Source organism: Tilletiopsis washingtonensis (assembly GCF_003144115.1).
Source record: "Tilletiopsis washingtonensis strain MCA 4186 unplaced genomic scaffold FA09scaffold_12, whole genome shotgun sequence".
Classification (NCBI taxonomy): Eukaryota; Fungi; Basidiomycota; class Exobasidiomycetes; order Entylomatales; genus Tilletiopsis; species Tilletiopsis washingtonensis.
Window position 1 is genome coordinate 392,013 of NW_020312009.1, and position 18,534 is coordinate 410,546.

The window sequence follows — 18,534 nt, forward strand, 5'->3', positions numbered from 1 at the left end:
CCTTCCCTCCCTCACCCCAGCCCACACCTGTCTCCTGCTCTTGCGTCCCTTCTCTTCGCACACACGCTCCCGATCTAGCGCCAGACCCTATCGTGCACACAGCATCAGCGCTCTCCGTGGTTGACTGGCGAGCAGGCGCGATGATCCGCTTCATCCTCGTGCAGAACCGGCAGGGCAAGTCGGTGCGTCGTCTGCTCGCTCCCGACGGGCCTCGCGGTTGCTGACACACCGTCGTAGCGGCTGTCGAAGTTCTACGTGCCATACGACGACGATGAGCAGTCGCGCCTCAAGGGCGAGGTGCACCGGCTGATTGCGCCGCGCGACCAGAAGTACCAGGTGCGCGCTCACGGTCCTCGCTTGCCTCGTGCTCTCTGACGCCCTCGTGCACAGTCCAACTTCGTCGAATTCAGGAATCACAAAGTCGTCTACCGGAGGTACGCCGGCCTCTTCTTCTGCGTCTGCGTCGATGTGAACGACAACGAGCTGGCGTACCTGGAGGCCATCCACCTCTTTGTGGAGGTGCTCGGTAAGTGCGACGAGACGGGCGCGGCGTTAGGCTCTGAGCAGGGAGGAACGAGTACTGCGTGTGCAGGCACACTGATGGAGCTGTGACGGCTGCGGCTGTGGTACTTGAGACAGCGGCGGGACAGAGCGTGCGCTTCCTCGTTCGGGCAGCCCTACCGGCAAAGGTCTGAGGGGCAGCCTTGTCTGACCGTCTTGCCGATCAGACTCGTTCTTCGGCAACGTCTGCGAGCTCGACCTCGTCTTCAACTTCTACAAGGTGTACGCTATCCTCGACGAGATCTTTCTGGCGGGCGAGATCGAGGAGACCAGCAAGCACGTGGTGCTGGCGCGGCTCGATCAGCGTGAGTGGCGCGACTGGCCCGCTCGTCTAGGACGGTGCTGATGACGGCCTCGCACAGTGGAACGGCTAGAGTAGCACGCCCTGGCTCGGCTCGAGACATGATTACATTGTACACTAGCTCCCGACATTCGACGATTCTATCCGCAACACTCTGAGCGCTGCGGCCTGGAGGCCGAGAGACGGCCACAGCGCGGCCACCTCGGGCAGATGGTCCATGTCGAGCTGCGGCTGCGAGACGTACAGAACGTCTGTGCGGGACTCGCGTCGCTGCAGCTCTGCCTCGAGCGGCGGCAGCGCCCATGCTGGCGCGATGAGCAGACGCAAGAGCTCGCTGGACGGCGGCTCGAGTGTCCTGGGCATCGACGGCACCTCGATGCTGCGCGGCGCGAGCAGCAGCCCCGCGAGCTGCTCTACGTCGAGTGAGCCATGGTCCTGCACGCTCGCTCGTGCCCATACGTCGGCGTTGCGCGGCGGCAGCACGAGATGCCGAGGCGGCATGAAGGTGCGCCAGACGTGCAGCTCGGTGCGCAGGGGAAAGGAGTGCGGCGACAGCTCCAGCGCTGGTGGTGGTGTCGATGTGCGAAGCAGAGCATTGAGGTGGAAGAGCGTCGGCAGGAGCGCGCAGTGGTGCAGCGAGTAGAAGCACAGCAACGACAGATGCTGCGCGACGTGCATCCCAACCTGGACCTGCTGCGTGAGCTTCGGCTGTGAGGTTGATTGTATGCTGCACTCACGAGGATGCGACGTGTGCGCCTGCCAACTCTTGGAGCAGAGAGCGCAGAGGCGAAGAGCAGCGATGCGGGCAGCAGCAGCGGCAGCAGGAAGCGCGGCTCCTGATGTGGCTGCAGCGACAGCAACGAGAGTGCCACTGCGATGCAAGAGACATGCACTGTGGACGCAGACTCAGCACCTCAGCTTGCCACGTGCGGCGGCGTCCACTCACCGCGCCTCATCGTGTGCTGCACTTCTTCCTCATCGCTCTTCTGGCGCGCCTTGCCCTTTGAGCGCCTTCTTCGCTCCCGCGGCCTGTTCTTGATCCACTGAAAGCTGCGCACGCCTGCGAATAGCCACGGGGCGAGACCCAGCACCATCGGCGCATTGGCGAGGAGGTGCAGATAGCGCGGATGCTCGCCGTGCTGGGCCAGGTTGGACGTGCGCAGATTGTACAGCAGCGCATTGAGCGGCGCGAGCACGGGGACGCCGGTGAAGGCGATGCCGTGGTAGAGGTACGAGTCGAGGGCCATGTGAAGAAGAGAGAGCAGCACGAAGGGGCTCAGGACGTCGAAGCCCAGCCCGAGGAACGTCATCAGTCGAGCGCGCCCGGCCCGTTGTCTGGCCAGTGGCAGGCTCAGCAATGTGCGGCGCGCTTGCGGAGATGCGGACTCACCGAGCCGCAAGCTGCCAGGCTTTCTGCACCAACACTGCGCTAGGCGCCAGCAGGAAGATCGGAAAGGTAAAGCGCGAGAAGATGCCGAGCGCAGACAGCAAGCCGAAGACTGTAGCGTGCCTTGTCCATTTAGGCCGCGCCTCGACTGACGATGACACCTGTCGCTGCTGAACGGCCATGAGCGTCAGAGCAGCGCTGCGCTCCGGCGATGCTTACCCAAGTTTTGGCTGCTTGCACGAGGCTCTGAGTCACGACAAGGATGAGCCCGAGCGCTGCGGCCTCGACTGTGTTCGAGAAGGGCCGGTTCGCGAGTCCCAGGACGGCGCTCGACGTTGCGAAGAGGCAGAGCGTCTTGTACGTCTGACTGCGCTGACGGGCGCTTGTCGGCACGAGCTTCGCGACGGAATAGTCTAGAGAGCGAATGCTTCAGATCTGGAGCGGGTGTAAGTTGGATTGCGACGCTCACCGAGGATCAGCGTGAGGGTGAAGGAGGTCAAGCGCTGCACGGCGAACAGCCAGCGAGCTGACGGCGCTGCGGACCATGCTTAGCTATGGCCTGCCGGCAATGCAAGCGATGCAGCTCACAATAACTGATTGCTCGACACGCCATCGCAAATAGCCGCAGTGGGGCCGCGAAGAGATAGATACTCGCCAGCGACCGAGCCGGGCTCGCGGGGTCGAACTCCCACGTGCGCAGCGCATCGACGTTCAGCCATGGGCCTGCCAGTGCGCTGTCAGCTTGTGGCAGAATGAGAGAATGGGACATGAAACTCTCACCTGCCACGGCCTCGCCGCTCTGGAACCACTCGTCGGGATGCACGTAGCCCGTGGACCCAAGCGCCAAGAGCAGACGCAACACCAGCAGCGCATGGTAGACGCCGCGCCACGAGAGTGTGCCGCCGGCCATATCGAAGCGATGCAGAAGCGTGCTTGCGTCCTTGGTAGCGGCGCACTCTGACTCTCTTGTCGTTTTGCTGGTGCTGTGGTGGTCAGAGAGGAAGAGGGCCGGGCGAGAAGAATGCATCCTCGCCAGCGAGAGCTCCACAAGACGTGAGCGGCGCCAGCGCCCGAGTTCCGGACGTGTGTGTGCACGGGCCAGGCCAGCTTTCTTCTCGCGCCTCCTCGTCCACCACATCTGCTCCGCGCCTACGAGGCTAAAGAAAGCCGGTCTCAGACACTGCAGGTGTCAAGCTGTGTGGCCACCAAGCCGAACGACCAGACGAGCAGGAGGAGGCATTCATGGCAGATCATAGCATTCGCAGCCCTCCCGTTCAAGCGGGGCCCGCACTTCCCCCAGCCTGCTGTTGTTGCTGCTGAGCCGCACGATGGTACGCCTCGGCCTCGGCTCTGGCGCGTTCGAACAGCTTGCGCTTCTCGTCGTCATGCGGCGCATCTGCGCCCTGCAGCTGCGGGTTGCCCGGCGCTGGCGCCGATGCCTGGGCCTGTGGCGGCTGCTGCGCATACGGCTGCTGTGCACCTGCGGCTGCAGGCGGCGCCTGAGAGGCTTGGGCGTACGGGTACGCGGCGTGCTGAGCGGCGCCAGGCTGGGAGGCGACGGCTTGCTCCACGTGCTGTGCGTGCTGCGCTTGGTGCTGCTGCTGAGCCTGTGCAGCCTGTGCGGCCTGGACGCTCTGGAGGAGGCGACGAGTGAGCAAGCGCAGTCGACAATCATGCCGAGGGCGCAACGTACCGGCTGGGCATAGTACCACTCGGCGTAGCCCGGATCGTTGGGATTCGGGTGCGCCTGCTGTGCCTGCTGCTGCGGTTGCTGCTGCGGCTGCTGCTGCGGCTGCGCCTGCTGAGGCTGCTGAGCGTGCTGCTGCTGCTGCTGCTGCTGCGGATGTCCACCCTGCGGTGCCTGTCCTGCGGGGTAGCCGTTGGCAGCATACCACTGCGCCCACTGCGCCGCGTATTCCTGCTGTTGCTGTTGCTGCTGCGCCGCGTACTCGGGGCGTTGCTGCGTGTAGTCGGCAGCAGCGGCGCTCGGGTTGTACTTTGCCAGACTCTGCTCCATTGCTTGGTCGAAGCTCGAGCGCGCTCGCACAAACTTGTCGTTCATGGCGCGCAGCTCGGAGACCTTGACGCTGTAGCGATCGATGAGTCGCACGATCTTGGGCCGCATGGAGAGAGAGGACTGGTAGAGCTCCTGTAGCGCGCAAGAATCTGCGTCAGTGACGCCATGAGAGCGCAAGTGCGGAGCGCCTCACCTGCAGCTCCTCATCCTCGGCTAGATTGTCGCGGCTCGGGTCGAGTTCGCGAAGCTTGCTCAGCAGGCGGTCGATGTTGCCGGCCTGCGCAAAGATGCGCGCTTCGAGCTCGGCCTCGCGCTGCAGGTCGGCGGGCGTCGGGTCGGGCAGCACTTCCTGCGCGACCGACAGAGTTGGTGAGCTACAGCCCGCGAGTCTCCGAGCGTCCTGCTAGCACGCACCACGTAGTTGACGGGAAAGATGCCCGCCTCGCCACGCAGCTCACCGCGCCACCAGTGCTCGTACACCGAGTCCAGCACGCGCACGATGTCGCCCTTGGAGAAGGCCAGTTCGCCAGCCTCGGTCGGCGCAAAGTCGTACAGCGCACGCACGCGCGAGGGAGCCGCGGGCACCGCTGCAGCAGGTGCGGCAGCCGTAGGGGCAGCGGCCGCGGTCTGCGACGAGGAGGCGCCGCGCGAGGACGACGACGAGCCATTGGCAGTCGGTGCAGAGGCGAAGGACGCGGCGGGCTGCGCAGCCGCAGGCGAAGCGACGTAGCCGCTGGCGTTGGGCGCAGAGGCGCCCTGGGCACGAGAGCTGCTGCCACTTCCGGCTGCTGCAGCGCTGCTTGCGCCTGCGCCAGGAGTCTCGCGACTGTACTGCGAGTCGCCGGTCCATGCTGAGCGGCCGCCAGTGTCTAGCTTGGACAGCTCGAGCACGCGGCGCAGCTCTTCATCCTCGGCACGAAGCTGCTCGGAGGACTGAGAGGGGATGAGCGGCGGCAGGACAGAGGTGCCGTTGGGGCACTCACCGGCTCAGGCGGGCCGGCTTCGGGCTCAGGCTCGTAGGAGATGTCTGGCAGCGCCACATTAGCGCTGCATCCGCTCTCGTGCGCGGGCCCACTCACTCTGGCTCTTGAGGCTCTCGATAGTTTCCACGAGCATGCCTCCCTCCTCGCTCTCGCCCCACTCGCGTCCCCACTCGCGCAGCAGCGCCCAGGCCTTGCGCTTGACGGTGACGTGCACGTTGCGGTCGCCAAAGAGGCGGCGCAGCGTCTCGGTGAAGGCGCGCGACGCCAGCTCGCGGTGGGCTGCGGCACCGGCGTTCTTGGAGAGGGCATCGCAGAGCGTCAGGGCGTAGAGCTGCACGTTGGCGCTGCGGTGCGAGAGGCGTCGGATGATGGCGGCGAGACAGTTGCGTGCGCTGCGGAGGAGCGTGAGTGACGAGATGCGAGAGGGACAGCGCGCGGCGCAGCACTCACCCCGCCTCGCCGTCGCCCGAGACCTTGTCGCAGACATCGAGGTTCAGCTCCCAGTTCTCGGCGGTGAGGTTCTCGTCGGTGGCCTTGTTGACGATGTCGTCGTATGGGTTCGCGGCCTTGAACATGGTGAAGGCAGCGCGAGGGGTGTGCGGATGGGTGGTGATGGCGAGAGGGAGAGAGGGCGAGTGGCGCGCGGCGGGCGTGGCTGATGGCCGGCCTGCGCCGTGACGACAGCTGCGCGCGCGGTGCCTGAATCGCCGCGCGTGGCTGTGAGCCTGCGCTGGCCGAGCGGGAGGCGGTGCTGCTCCGGCCGTGCACCGCTCGTCCGACCCAACCACACCTCGCAGCGCCATAGCTGATGCTGGAGCTGGGACTGCTGTGCTTTTGCCTCTCATTCCATCGACAACCCAGGCAGGCAAAGCGCAAGGAGAAGCAGTGGCCGACAGCGAGGAGGTCGCCTCGGCGGCGGCGCACGGACGCACGCGGCGCGCTGGGGCCGCGCCGCTGCGCGCCGCCGCGGGAAGCTCGCTGGCCTCGCCTTGGGCTGGGCCGCCTTTCTCTGCACCTGGCAACAGTTTCGTAGGCGCAGTAGCTGTCTGCTCTCTTGCATTGTCTGCACGTCTGCCGCACCAGCTGGGCTGTCGAGACTCGAGAGAGCGGCAGCAGCCCGATGGGCGACGGGCGCGCAGCGTGTGGCTTGGCTGGCGGCGCCGCGGAATGCACCCGCGCGCCCCCTCGGCTCGCGCTGGCGCTTCGCGTGTCGACGCGTCAAAGGAGCGAGAGCATCACGCCCGATGTCCTCGCAGCCCCAGCCCCGCTCTCCACCACCACCTCTTCCACTTGCGCACACACACACGTCCGCTGCGTTGCCTGCGCCCTCGCTCCGCCATGCAGCGCAGTCCGTCGGCGCTCATCGAGAGCATCTCGGCACTGCGCATCTCCGATCCCGACGACAGCGACAACGAGACGGCATCGGCGACGCGAGGCAAGCCGCACAATGGCGTGCCGCTCCTCGAGGCGCCGCCCGTGCGGGCATTGCTCGCCGAGACGGCCGCCAACATCGACGAGATCCGACGCGCCATCTTCGTCGCCGAGGAGCAGCGCCACACGGGCCGCTTCCTGCCGCCGCCAGTGGCAGATGCCGCGGACGAGGCAGCGGGCGAGGCGGCGCAGCCCAGCGAGCTGGACCAGGCCCTGATGAGCCTCGACGGGCAGCTGGGCAGCGTCAGCGGCGCGATGAGCTCGCTCGAGGCGTCCATCGAGGCGCTCGAGGCCGCCTGCACGCCCAAGCTCGGCAACGGCAACGGCGTAGACGGCGAGATGGCGGCGTGGGCAGAAGGGCGCTCAAGGCGCGACAGCACCGGCTCGCAGGCCAGTCTGTCCAGCTTTGCCTCCTTCGACGATGCCGTTCGCTCGCGCAACGGCGGTGCCTCAGGCACTGCTGCGCTGCGCAGAGAGTTTGTCGCGCTCTCGGCAGAGTGGGCCAAGGTGCAGCAGGAGGCCGAGACGCTGAAGCGCGAGCTGGGCGAGGACAAGTACGTCAGTGTCTTCCAGAACGTCAGTGGACAGGCGTCGGGCATGATGGACTCGCTCGACAAGGCGCTCGCTGTCTGCGCCGACTTCATCACCTCTGCCACGACGCTGCGTGCCGAAGCTGCAGACTTTGAGGACGAGCGAGAGGAGCGCAACGCCCGATTAGCCGACCTGCGCGCACGGCGACATGTCTTTGAGGTCAAGCGTGGGCACTACGGCCCAGCGTGCGAGCAGGTCTTTGGCGTCCTGGAGCGCGGTCTGCGCGATCGCGCCACGAGCAACGGTAGCGTACTGCGCAGCTTCATGGAGCTCAAGTCGCGCTGGCGTGCGCTGCGCGAGGCTATGAGTCGCATGGAGAAAGAGATGCGCCGCGTCGAGGCACAGCTGCTCTACAGCGGTCATGCCAGCTCTGACAGTCCGGCGAGCAGCAGCGTCATCAGCGTTGCGAGCCCAGGCGCCAGCAGCTCCAACTCAGGCACGCCGACGAGGCCACGCGTGGGCCCCAAGAGCAGCATGCGAACGAGCCCCGGCATGCCGGCGCGTCGCAGCCCCAGTGCAGGCAACTTGGTCGGCATCGCAGCGTCCGGCATTGCTGCCCCGCCGAAGCCGCCAAAGAGCGCTCGCCGGCTCAGCAGCATCGGGCCAGATGGCCCGCACGCCATTCCCGTTCGCACGTCGAGCGCAGCGTACGCGCAGACGCCGGGCTCGTCCAGCCTGACACCACCTGCGAGCCGGCTACGCAAGGCGCCATCATCGAATACGATGCGTACGCAGGAGCCCGCTGGCCGCTTCGGAGCTGTGCCGCCGCCACACCTGGCGGATCGGCCGGCGTGGAAGGGCAGCAGCAAGGTGCAGGACGAGGTGGAGGTCAACGAGCGGTCTGTGCACGTCTCAGCTTCTGGGCGCACCACGCCAGGCAGCAGCTTCAGCCCTTCGCGGCCGCACCGCCTGCGGCCGCAGCAAGATCCGCCCGTGCCGCCGAGCTCCTACCGTCCGCCTGGCCTCTTCGCACCACCTTTCTCGGCGCGATCAAAGACGCCGCAGCCGCAGCCGACGTGGTCTCGCGGCGCCTCTGAGCCGCCACCGGATCTCGACTTCAATTCTCACGCGCGCCGAGCTGCGCCGTCAGTGGGCGACAGCTCGATGGAAGACGTCGGCAACGTCAGTCTCGACTCATTCACGTCGCGTCCCGCACGGCCTTCGAGCGTGGCGGGCATGTACTACCGTCCGCCAAGCGCTGCGGGCACAGTGACGGACGAGCGAGGGAACAAGCGCAACAGCTTAATCCCGCGGCTGGCCATGCAGTCGAGTCAGGGCGCGACCGGCTCGCGGCCCAGCTCTGCCATGTCGCATGCCTCGAATTCGGCATTCGCCTCTTCTCCTCGTGGCCACTACGCTGGTCCGAGCCGCAGCACCATGCAGACGCCTGAGCCTACGATTGCGGCGCGTGTACAGCGGCTCAGCATGTTTGCAAAGCCCTCCCGCGGCACGCCCTCGACCTCTTCTCCCGCGACGAAGCGCTCCAGTCGTCCGCCTCCCTCGCGCTACAACGTCGGCACGGCGCCGAGCGTGACGAGTCCGCTGAACATCAGCAAGACCAGTGGCCGCACGACGCCCCTCAGTGCCGCTGCTCTCGCTGCTGTGCCGCACGCCGGCTTACCGGCCACTCGCTCTGTCTCGGGCGCTTCTTCCGTGAGCAACTTCCGTGCCACGCGCTCCGGTGGACGCGCCACTCCGACCTTCAGCGATGCCGGCAACAGCAGTGTGGGCGGCTACAGCGCGTGGAATGGCGGTGCCAGTCGGGGCGGAGCGCTCGAACAATACCGCCCCAACCCGGCCGATGCGCTCGACGTAGAGGTGGCGTACATCATCAATGCGCTGGGCGTGGGCCTGGAGCGCGTCTCCGAACCGCTTCCGAGAGGCTTTAAGGCGGAGCCGAGACCTGGACAGGAGGTGCAGGCGCAGTACTCCATCGGCGGCGCGAAGCCCGTCATGTGCAAGCTGCTCGAGCTGGTGAGTGTGCACCACCGAAGACTTGTGGCACTCCATGGTCGGAGACTGCCGCTCACACGCCCTCTCGTAGCATCGACCGGCTGGCTCGGCCGGCGCTCGCAGCGGCACCAAGGTGCGCAAGGTGCTGGCGCGCGTAGGAGGCGGCTGGATCGACCTGGAGCAGCACGTCCTCTCGCGTCTGGGAGCCGTGTAGAGCAGCAGATCTGGCGAGGCGCTGCCGGCGTTGCTGCCACCTGTGCCCTGTGCGACACGCACGCATTGCTGCTGCCACCCTGCGCATCCTTCTGGCGCGTGCAGCAGGCCTGCAATCCCACAGAGACGTTGCGTGCGGGCCCTCTCAGTGTGCATTGAGCTAGCGTGCACCGTGCTTCATGCGTTCTCACCTGTGCCTCGCTCCTGCGTGCGGAGTGCGTGCACGTCATGCCGCTGCCGCTGTTCACGCCCACACCTCGAGGACAAGAGACGCGGACAAGGCGTGCCCGATGTGGCAGCGCGCGCGCGGCTGTCCTTGTTCGCGCTTGCGCCGCGCCTTGTCCTCGTGCGACAACAAGACCACCTCGGGTGTGGGCATGACAGCTGCGCACACCCGCCGGAGCCGAAGTGCGCACATGCTCTCCTTGTTTCACTCATCAAGTGCCTGCTGCTGTCGAGATCCGTTCCCTTGCCTCGCGAGCCGCCGGCGCCAGCCTACGGCCTGCTGCGGGCTGCAGGACGGACGGCACGCGGCGTTCATTCGCGTGCGGCGCTGCCGTGCCAAGGGGCCGCCGCACGACCAGCCGCTTGTTTGCCCCGGCCTCTGTCTGCCTTCTCCGCTCTTTCAGCAGGCCGACGATGGCCTGCCGTCGTCGTCCATCATGGCACATTGCGCTAGCGTCGTGCCTTCAAGTGATGCCCCGCTACCACATCTGGACTCAGATAGGAGCTAGGCCGCCCGAGCCCGCGTCCGCGCGCGCTCGCCGGAGCACACCTGAGCACGCCGTGCGACGTAGCCCTGCGCACGTCTGCGTGTGACTTGCCTCCCTCCACCCATCACCCTCTACGATGCAGCTGCAAGTCTCTCTGTCCGACTGGGCGCCGCACTCGACGCTAGGCTACATCTTGTACGGCAGCCTGGCGCTCTGGCTGCTAGTCGTGGGACTCGTGGCATGGCAGTTGCTGCACTACCGCACGCTGCTGAAGGAGGTGCTGGGCCCGCCTCGCTCAGGAGGCTTCTTCATGGGTCACTGGCAGCAGTTCCTGGTGAGTGCGGCGCTGGAGGCGAGTGGAGGAGAAGACTGATGCCAGATGGCGCAGGACAACGACCTGCAAGATGTCTGTGTGAAGCTGACGAGGCTGTATGGAGGCGTCGTGAAGCTGTATGCCTTCTTTGGCGTGAGTGATGCCGCTGCGAGAGCGCAGCTTTGCGACTGACGCTGCGGCGCAGGAGCCACGCCTCGTCATCACAGACCCAGGTGCGCCGTCAGACTGCTCGCCTCGCTGCCCGTGTCCTGACTCGTGCTACCAGTGGCGCTGCAGCACATCTTCGTGACACGCTGCTACGACTATCCGAAGCAGCGCGATGTCATTCGGGTCATCACGGGACTCATGGGTCCCGGTCTGCTCGTCATCGAGGGTCAGTCTACGATGCTTGCGCGCGCTTGCACGCTTCCGCTCATGTTGCCATGCAGGTCACGACCACAAGCGTCAGAAGCGAGCTCTCCAGCCCGGCTTCTCGCCACGAGCGATCAAGTCCCTCGAGCCTGTCTTCCAGTGCGTGTCTTCTTCCCCGACGACGTCGAGTGCGATGCTAACCTGCGGGCCGCAGGTATCACGCTCGTCATCTTCGCCACTGCTTGCTCAATTCGATCGACTCTGCGCCTCCTGCGTACGAGGGTACCGCAGAGGGCGAAAAGGCACGCAACGCTTTGCTCGTTGATGTGCTGCGGCCCGTGTCTCGCTCGTCGCTCGACATGCTCGGCGACGCTGGCTTTGGCTACTCGTTCGGTAAGCGCCCCGCACGCCGGGCTGTGCTGTCTTCGAGCTGACGCGGCGGCCTAGGTGCATTGGACGAGCCGGACCTGATCCAGCCCATCGATGTCTCCTCGGACGACACGCTGCCACTCTCTCGCAATCCGCTCTCGAGGGCGTTCGACGAGGTCGTCAAGATCTCGTCGACCGGCTCGCACACCAAGATCATCCTCGACATTCTCGTCATGTTCTTCCCCGTTCTTCTCAAGGTGCCGTTCCTGACGACCGAGTCTCGAGCCTTCCGCACGGCGCGGGCAGTGCTGCAGGAGAAGGCAGGAGAGGTGGTGGAGCGCGCGCGAGCGGATGTTGCGGTGGGAGAGACGCTCTCGGGACAGCGCACCGACTTGCTCGCTAGCCTGATGCGAGCCAATGCCGTCGCAAAGGAGCGCGAGGAAGCGGACGGACGATTCTTGAGCAAGATGGCGGCGGACAATGCTACGATGGACAAGGCGAGCTTGAGCGATGAGGAGCTCGTGGCGCAGATCTCGACGCTCATGTTTGCCGGTGAGTCGCGCTGCTGGAGCCGCACATTGGCAGCGCTGACGTTTGCGTGCCTGGCGTCAGGCTTCGAGACGACGTCGACGCAGCTCAGCTGGACGCTTCTCCTCCTCTCACAGCACCCGCACGTACAGCGTAAGCTCCGCGCCGCTATTCGAGCCAAGCGAGTGGAGCTCGGTCTCTCCCTTGAGTCGAGCAGCTGGCGAGCTGCCGAGCGACACGATGGCCTCGCGCAGGAAGACGAAGGAAGAGAGCTGACGAGTGAGGAGCTTGAGAGCATCGAGTATCTGGACTGGACCTTCAGGGAGACGCTGAGACTCAAGGGAGCTAGTGAGTCACCCACTTCCATCCTTGCGCTGCATCAAGGCTGACGCCCGGCAACAGTCCACACGAGCTCGCGAGTAGCAACCATGACGGATCGCATCCCCGTCTCGAAAGAGCACTCGCCGAACGTGCGGGGCGGCAGCTTCGTCATTCAGCCGGGCACGCTCATCATGATTCCGATCGAAGCCATCGGGCGCGACCCGAAGAGCTTCGGAGAGGACGCCGACTCGTTCCGACCTGAGCGGTGGGGAGAGGAGACGGCGGGCACCCAGCGCTTCAAGGTCGCTGGTGGGCCGGCCTTTCTGTTTGGGCCGCGCGGCTGCATCGGTGAGCACTCAACCGACACCTTACCACTCCCTCCTTGCTGATGATCTCCTTCCTCTCGCAGGCCAGCGCTTCGCCATCGCAGAGATGAAGGCGATCCTAGCCGTCCTGCTCGGCTCGCTGCAGTTCGAAGCTACGGCTCGCCGCATCGTGCCGAATCGATGGCTCGTTTCGAGACCGTGGGATACGACGGCTGGGCGGGAACAGTGCCCGCTTTGGCTCTCGAGGGCGCCGCTCGACGCGCAGGAGGAAGAGGACGCGCAGACACCGACGGCGACACCGGCAACAACAGCGGCAGCCTCGTAGCGAGGCCGCTCGGACATCTCTCTCTATCTCTTTCTCCCCCTCGCCCTGGACAGCATCCGTCGTTCTCTGTCTCCTCTGCTGTATTCCTTGCCTCCTGCCCCTGGCCAAGCAACACGGCGGACTGCAAACTTGGCGCTGGGCATGGTCGTGTGACCGCGCCATGCGCACGCTGCGCCATGATGCGCGTCTGCAGCGCGCAGCGCCACACCTCGCTGGACCCGCTGGGCCTCTTCCTTTTCTTCACCTGGCCGCAAATTGCTCGGACTGCAGTACTGACTGCGAGTCAGCCATCAGAACGGTCTCTGGAGCAGCTCGGGCGTTGCTGGTGCAGCTGAGAGACGACGACAGATGCAGCAGCAGGCGAGGCGTGAGGAGAGCGGGTCCAGCGGCGCCAATTCGGGCGCTGGCGATCTCGGCGGATGCGCGCGCGAGGCATGCAGGCACGCCGCCGGCCTGCGCGGAGCTCGCGCCGGCGGGTGCGAGCCCGTGCGGGTCCTCCTTCTTGGCGGGTGCGCAGCAGCAAGGCTGCCTTCTCACCACCACACCTCCCGCACACCTCTCTCTTCTCTCCCCCTCCCACTCATCGCCCAAGATGCGCACTGACGCCCGTGAGTGCATCCACCTCTGCGCCGCCGCAGCAGCCGCAGCGCACGTGCCCTCGCCTCCACCTGCGCTGCGTCCCTCATCTGACATGCGCTCTCCTCGCCAGTCGGCCACAAGGCGCTCAACATCGTCTCCTTCCTGCTCTTCACGGGCAGCAACAGCTATGGCAGTGCGTTGCTGGCGTGTCATTTGCATCCTCTGTCCTGTCGCTCACGGCTTGCCGCTCCCGCTCCTCTAGGCATGGCGCCCGGCTCCCGCTGGGGCGCAGGCGCACACCCGAGCTACCTCACGCCCGAGCCGTGGATCTTTGGCACGTGGGGTGTCATCCACTTCCTGCTCGTCGGTGAGTGGGGCAGGCGGATTGTGCCGAGAAGGCGAGGCAGAGGAGCGGCGGGAGGACAGGAAAGGACGCGCTTGCTGCTCCACAGAGCGCGAGCGCAGCAGGCTCAGGAGCCGCAGTGGGGACGCACACTGACACTGCTTCCCCAGGCATGCTCATCTACCAGTTCACCGACGCCGGCCACACGCCCGTCATCTCGGGCCTCGGGTACCGCTTCCCCATCCTCTGCGTGCTCAACGCCGTGTACGCCGGCCTCGCCTCTGCGCACAGCAACGGGCACAGCTCCATCTCCGACTTTGTGTGGAGCCTGCTCGCCTTCATCACGATGATCTTTGTCGCCGGCAGCGTGTCGCACATCTACCGCACCATCAAGGTGCACCACGCCTCCAGCAGCCTGCTCGACACGCTCTTCGTCCACGCGCCCTTTAGCCTGTGGCACGGCTTCTCCGTAATCCTGCTCTTCCTCGCCGGCTTCAGCGCCTTTGGCGTCGATGCGACGCACCACAAGGCCGGCATCCCGACGAAGATCTTCGTCTTCATTGCGCTCCTCCTGCTCGAGGCCACCGCCGCCGGCTACGCACTGCACGCCAACGGCGACCTGGCCGGCGCCCTCGTCATCTCGCTCGGCCTGCTCGCCATCTTCCAGCACCAGACCGTCGAGCACGCCGGCAAGTTCATCCACTTTTCCGCCCTCGTCTTCTTCATAATCTCGCTCGTGGCCGTGCTGCGCGCCTCGATTGCCGCCATCCAGGCTCGGCGCACGGGCGCTACGGCCGAGGAGCGTGCGCCGCTCAACGCCTAGACGCGCGCGCGCTCTCCGTGCTTGTCGCGCAGCAAGCCCTTGCAACTTCATCTTCCCTCCTCCTCGTCTCGACTGTGCCCGCTCTCGCATGCACACATCCCCGCTGCTACTCAGCCAATGAATTGATGCTCTTGACGCTCCCATCTGCGCGGCTGCGGGACAGAGACGTCGCGCGGAGGTGGTGCCGCGGATCAACTTGCCGCGCGCCGGGGTGGAGGCGCCGCGTGCCGGCGGCCGGCCGGCCGGCTCTTCCGCATCCAGAGATCTGCACGGTGCGCGCGTCAGGGGCCCTGAAGCTAGCTCCATCTGAGGGCCGCGCGCAGCTCTGCGTGCTACCACCACCACCACCTCCTTCTCCTCCGCCCTCTTCTTTGTGCAGCGATGTCTGGCGCAGCGCCTCACAGTGCGGCCGACGCCTATGCTCAGGCAAGGAGCAGTGCGGCCGCCGCCAACCTCAGCGCTCCCTCTGCGCCCGCCGACGCCGCTGCGCCTGGGCCCTCGTCGTCGCGCACGCGGCAGCGCACGGCCTCTGCCTCGGCATCGGGCGATGCGGCGTGGTACGACACGATGCGGGATCATCTGGCCACTCCTTCGGCATGGCCAGACGAGAATGAGCGCGTGAGTGGTCATTGCGCCCTCTCTGCTTGGCGCCCCGCAGCAGCCATGGCTGACGCTGGCTACGCTCCGATCAGGTGCTGCTGGAGCCGTACACCTACCTCGCCGCGCACCCGGGCAAGGAGATTCGCTCGCGCCTCATCGACGCCTTCAACGCCTGGCTGGGCCTGGACGAGGGCAAGCTGGATGTGGTGCGCAAGGTCGTGGGCATGCTGCATACCAGCTCGCTGCTGTGAGTATGCCTCGAGGAGGCGATGAAGATAGTTTGACGTGATGCAGGGTGCAATAGCGGAGAACGCAGCGCCCCGATGGACTTGTCTGGCCCTCTCTCTCCCATTCTCACGCCCCCTTGCGCGCAGCATGGATGACGTGGAAGACAACTCCGAGCTGCGGCGAGGCATCCCCGTAGCGCACAAGATCTACGGCGTGCCGCAGACGATCAACACGGCCAACTACGTCTACTTCCAAGTGTTCGATCTCATCTTCACCATGGGAGCTCCGTCACTCTCCCACACCGCCTCGCCGGCTGCCGCTGCTGCCGCCGCACAGCCAAGCGTCGAGAAGCTCCTCGTCGAAGAGCTGATTGCGTTGCATCGGGGACAGGGCATGGACCTCTTCTGGCGCGACGCCCTCGTCTGTCCCACGGAGGCAGAGTACGTCGACATGGTCAACAACAAGACGGGCGGCCTGCTCCGCATTGCCTTGAAGCTCATGCTTGCCCACTCTTCGCGCTACCACGGCGGTGGCGGCGGCAGCAGCGAGCAGCAAGCACAGCAGCGGCCGGACCTGCTGCCGCTCGTGAACCTCATCGGCCTGCTCTTTCAGATCCGCGACGACTACATGAACCTGCAGTCTGCGGCGTATGCGAGCAACAAGGGCTTTGCGGAGGATCTGACAGAGGGCAAGTTTAGCTTCCCGATCATCCACTCGATCCGCTCCAGTGCGCCGAGCGGCGGTCTCGCGTCTTCTCTCGACGCGACGGCTGCTGCCTCTGGCGCGGCGCCTCTCGCCGCAGCGGGTGCTGCTCAGCAACAGCAAGAGCGTGCGGCAGCCTCGGCAAACGTCAGTGCCGGCGCGCCCGGCGGCAACCGGCAGCTCCTGTCGATTCTGCGGCAGCGGCCCACCGACGAGGCGACGAAGCGCTACGCCGTGGCGTACATGCGCAGCGTGACGCGTTCGTTTGCCTACACGCGCAACGTGATGCGCCGCCTGGCCCGACTGGTCGAGAGGGAACTGGCCGAGGTGGAGGAGGTGCTCGGTGAGAACAGAGCGCTGAGAGTCATCGTGAAACGACTGGAAGAGGGATGGGGAGATGAAGATGATGAGGATTGAAATGGGATGACCATTGAGTAGCAAGTGCGCCAAGTGCGGGCACTGCAAAAGCGGCAAAATTCAGTATGTCGTTGACAGGCAAGCAGGCAGAAGCAGGAAAGGGACGGGGTGACGTAGGAAGCGAGGTAGAAGGGGCGGACCGGCCGCGCGCATCTGGAGAGCAGGCTCCTCAGATGCGCGGAGCATCGTCGCTTGTGCGCCGCCCCTTCGTCGGCTCCTCGACGCCCCGCAGCGTCTCATTCGAGTCTTTTCTTCGCACATTGCCCTCCTGCGTCGCCACGTTGCGCGAGCTTCCCGGTCTGGCGCCCGAGAGGCTATCGCGGCTCTCGAACGCAGAGTAGCCGTAGTCGTAGCCGCCATGTCCGGCGGGCGACTTGGAGTCCGGCTCGTACTCGAACGAATCGCGCGGCGCGTAGCCGGGCGGCATGCCAGCCGGCGGCGCGTAGGGACCGCCGGCGGCAGGCGGGTAGCTGTACGGACCGCGACGAGCATCGTAGGGATCTGTGGCTCCCGGTCCAGCGAAGGGATCCTGATGGTTCTCAAACACCTGCGTCCTGCCGCGAGCCACGCGCACGGAGGAAGGATCGAGGAGCTGACGGACGAAGCCGAAGGCGAAGAGGACGAAGAGTGCGCCGAGTGCCAGGGAGAGGATCAGAGCGGCAATGAGCGTCGTCTTGGAGCGCGACCAGGCTTCTTGGCAGGAGGCTCGCGCTTCGTCGGCTGTCAGTTGATGCCCGCCAGAGCTGCTGGAGGACCAGAGCCAGTAGCTGTCGTCGACCGAGTAGGCGCCCGTGTTGCGCGCTGTGCACTGAGGTCACAGAGCACCGTCAGCATGCAGATACACACATACAGCGCACGCCGCGCGTGGGACGGGCCACCACTCACAGCGTTGATGACGTTGGCCTTCATCGTGTAGTGCGTCACGATGGTGTAGAGCTGCGCGGCGGCAATGGCAGCCCAGCCTCCAAGCGAGGCGTACGCATAGGCGCGAGCGAGAACAAGACGTTGCTGGAGCCAGCAGAGATCAGCGTCAGACTGATGAGCGAATGCGCTGGCCAAGTGCGCGAGCACGAAGCGACGCTCTGCGGCCCCTCGTCCAGCGCGCCCTCGCACTGCAGCTCACAGTGATGGCGCCCGCGAAGCCCAGCACCTCAATGGCCGCTGCGACAAGGAAGAGAATGGCCGGCACAATCTCGCGTGTGTAGAGGCCGTTCTCGGTCGTCTGCGTGTCGTCTGCGCGCCGGAAGCTCGAGGCGGCGACGAGGAAGAGATAGATGGCGCTGAAGAGCGAGGAGAAGAGCAGCACGGGACGCAGCGAGACGCGCTGCGCCAGACGTGCGGGCAGCGAGAGACGCGGGCCGGCGGACGCGGCGGGCGCGGAGGAGGAGGAGTAGGGCAGCTCGTGCTGCATGACTGCGACGGCGAGCGGGAGATGGTGGTGGTGGTGTGGAGCAGAGATGCACGCCACGCGCAGCCGCGATAGACAGGGGCTCCACGCGCGCTCGACGTCCGTGTGCTTTGGCCACGCCGGCGCCGCGCCCGTGCGGCTGTGCAGGGCGCGTGAGCGACGCCGGCACGAGCAGAGGCCTCGTCGAGCCACCCTTCGGCTGTCCCTCAGCACACGGCTCAGCAAGCATCGAGCAGCGCCACGAGGGCCAGCCCGTTGCCTACCTCAGAGGCTCGACTATCCAAGCCTTCGCTCGTAGACAGACGCCGGGCGACTGCTTCATAAGGGACGCAGGCGCGGACGCAAGGCGGCGCCGCCGAGGCGAGGGCGGCGCGCCTGTTCCCACGAGCCCTGGGCGCGCGCCGGCAGCGCTTTCCGCATCCGACGTTGGCGCGAGGCTTGGCTTTGCGGCCCCGGCAGCAGTACGAAGCAGAGGCCTCCCCGTGGCATCCTGGAATGCGCTGGCAAGCTGCTGGAGACATTTGCGGTCGCAGAGCCACAGGTACAAGCTGGGGCCGGAAGGTGCCGCAGAGCAAGTCTCGCTCATCGAGGTCGCACCTTGCGGCGAGGCACGCCGCGCCGGGTCCGCTCCCGCCGATGCGCGCAGCGCGCACGCTTGGCGGGCCTAGCGCACCGCAGGAAGGGCACAGCCGCAGCCGCAGCACCGCACGGCGGCCGCCGCCATCGCAAT

General features: G+C 66.1%; 9 protein-coding genes across 9 annotated transcripts; 6 read left to right on the forward strand and 3 right to left on the reverse strand.

Moving 5' to 3' along the window:
* Positions 1–8: 8 nt before the first annotated feature.
* Positions 9–940, forward strand: FA09DRAFT_360966 (putative clathrin coat assembly protein ap17; the record flags this gene model as incomplete). The annotated part of the gene is made up of 5 exons (XM_025745297.1): positions 9–182; positions 238–336; positions 391–526; positions 729–866; positions 924–940. The coding sequence occupies exons 1-5, from the start codon at positions 141–143 to the stop codon at positions 938–940; spliced, it is 432 nt and encodes a 143-aa protein (XP_025597928.1). The 5' UTR covers positions 9–140.
* Positions 941–979: 39 nt separating this feature from the next.
* FA09DRAFT_339143 (hypothetical protein) lies at positions 980–3,159 on the reverse strand (the record flags this gene model as incomplete). Its single annotated transcript, XM_025744181.1, has 8 exons — positions 980–1,546; positions 1,600–1,754; positions 1,809–2,197; positions 2,253–2,416; positions 2,469–2,662; positions 2,719–2,784; positions 2,838–2,972; positions 3,030–3,159. The coding sequence occupies 8 exons, from the start codon at positions 3,157–3,159 to the stop codon at positions 980–982; spliced, it is 1,800 nt and encodes a 599-aa protein (XP_025597929.1).
* Positions 3,160–3,523: 364 nt separating this feature from the next.
* FA09DRAFT_298150 (hypothetical protein) lies at positions 3,524–5,824 on the reverse strand (the record flags this gene model as incomplete). The annotated part of the gene is made up of 6 exons (XM_025740235.1): positions 3,524–3,718; positions 3,943–4,398; positions 4,460–4,615; positions 4,681–5,252; positions 5,346–5,641; positions 5,700–5,824. The coding sequence occupies 6 exons, from the start codon at positions 5,822–5,824 to the stop codon at positions 3,524–3,526; spliced, it is 1,800 nt and encodes a 599-aa protein (XP_025597930.1).
* Positions 5,825–6,587: 763 nt separating this feature from the next.
* Positions 6,588–9,438, forward strand: FA09DRAFT_339145 (hypothetical protein; the record flags this gene model as incomplete). Its single annotated transcript, XM_025744182.1, has 2 exons — positions 6,588–9,245; positions 9,316–9,438. 2 exons carry the CDS (start codon positions 6,588–6,590, stop codon positions 9,436–9,438), a joined length of 2,781 nt encoding a protein of 926 aa, XP_025597931.1.
* An 89-nt stretch (positions 9,439–9,527) lies between these two features.
* FA09DRAFT_42420 (hypothetical protein) lies at positions 9,528–10,447 on the forward strand. Its single transcript, XM_025745656.1, has one exon. The coding sequence runs from the start codon at positions 9,617–9,619 to the stop codon at positions 10,169–10,171; it is 555 nt and encodes a 184-aa protein (XP_025597932.1). The 5' UTR covers positions 9,528–9,616; the 3' UTR covers positions 10,172–10,447.
* Positions 10,287–12,704, forward strand: FA09DRAFT_339146 (cytochrome P450; the record flags this gene model as incomplete). The annotated part of the gene is made up of 10 exons (XM_025744183.1): positions 10,287–10,484; positions 10,539–10,616; positions 10,669–10,696; positions 10,750–10,857; positions 10,913–10,994; positions 11,050–11,228; positions 11,283–11,756; positions 11,817–12,080; positions 12,135–12,401; positions 12,463–12,704. The coding sequence occupies 10 exons, from the start codon at positions 10,287–10,289 to the stop codon at positions 12,702–12,704; spliced, it is 1,920 nt and encodes a 639-aa protein (XP_025597933.1).
* Positions 12,705–13,296: 592 nt separating this feature from the next.
* FA09DRAFT_343469 (hypothetiocal protein) lies at positions 13,297–14,449 on the forward strand (the record flags this gene model as incomplete). The annotated part of the gene is made up of 4 exons (XM_025744602.1): positions 13,297–13,312; positions 13,414–13,476; positions 13,546–13,650; positions 13,797–14,449. The coding sequence occupies 4 exons, from the start codon at positions 13,297–13,299 to the stop codon at positions 14,447–14,449; spliced, it is 837 nt and encodes a 278-aa protein (XP_025597934.1).
* A 381-nt stretch (positions 14,450–14,830) lies between these two features.
* FA09DRAFT_319313 (terpenoid synthase) lies at positions 14,831–16,472 on the forward strand (the record flags this gene model as incomplete). Its single annotated transcript, XM_025740936.1, has 4 exons — positions 14,831–15,067; positions 15,142–15,296; positions 15,424–16,004; positions 16,116–16,472. The coding sequence occupies 4 exons, from the start codon at positions 14,831–14,833 to the stop codon at positions 16,394–16,396; spliced, it is 1,254 nt and encodes a 417-aa protein (XP_025597935.1). The 3' UTR covers positions 16,397–16,472.
* Positions 16,473–16,565: 93 nt separating this feature from the next.
* Positions 16,566–17,807, reverse strand: FA09DRAFT_339149 (hypothetical protein; the record flags this gene model as incomplete). The annotated part of the gene is made up of 3 exons (XM_025744184.1): positions 16,566–17,204; positions 17,282–17,404; positions 17,520–17,807. The coding sequence occupies 3 exons, from the start codon at positions 17,805–17,807 to the stop codon at positions 16,566–16,568; spliced, it is 1,050 nt and encodes a 349-aa protein (XP_025597936.1).
* Positions 17,808–18,534: the final 727 nt, after the last annotated feature.

Excerpts from the sequence above, each read along its gene's own strand:
- FA09DRAFT_42420 (XM_025745656.1), top strand. The coding sequence starts at position 9,617 with ATGCGTTCTCACCTGTGCCTCGCTCCTGCGTGCGGAGTGCGTGCACGT.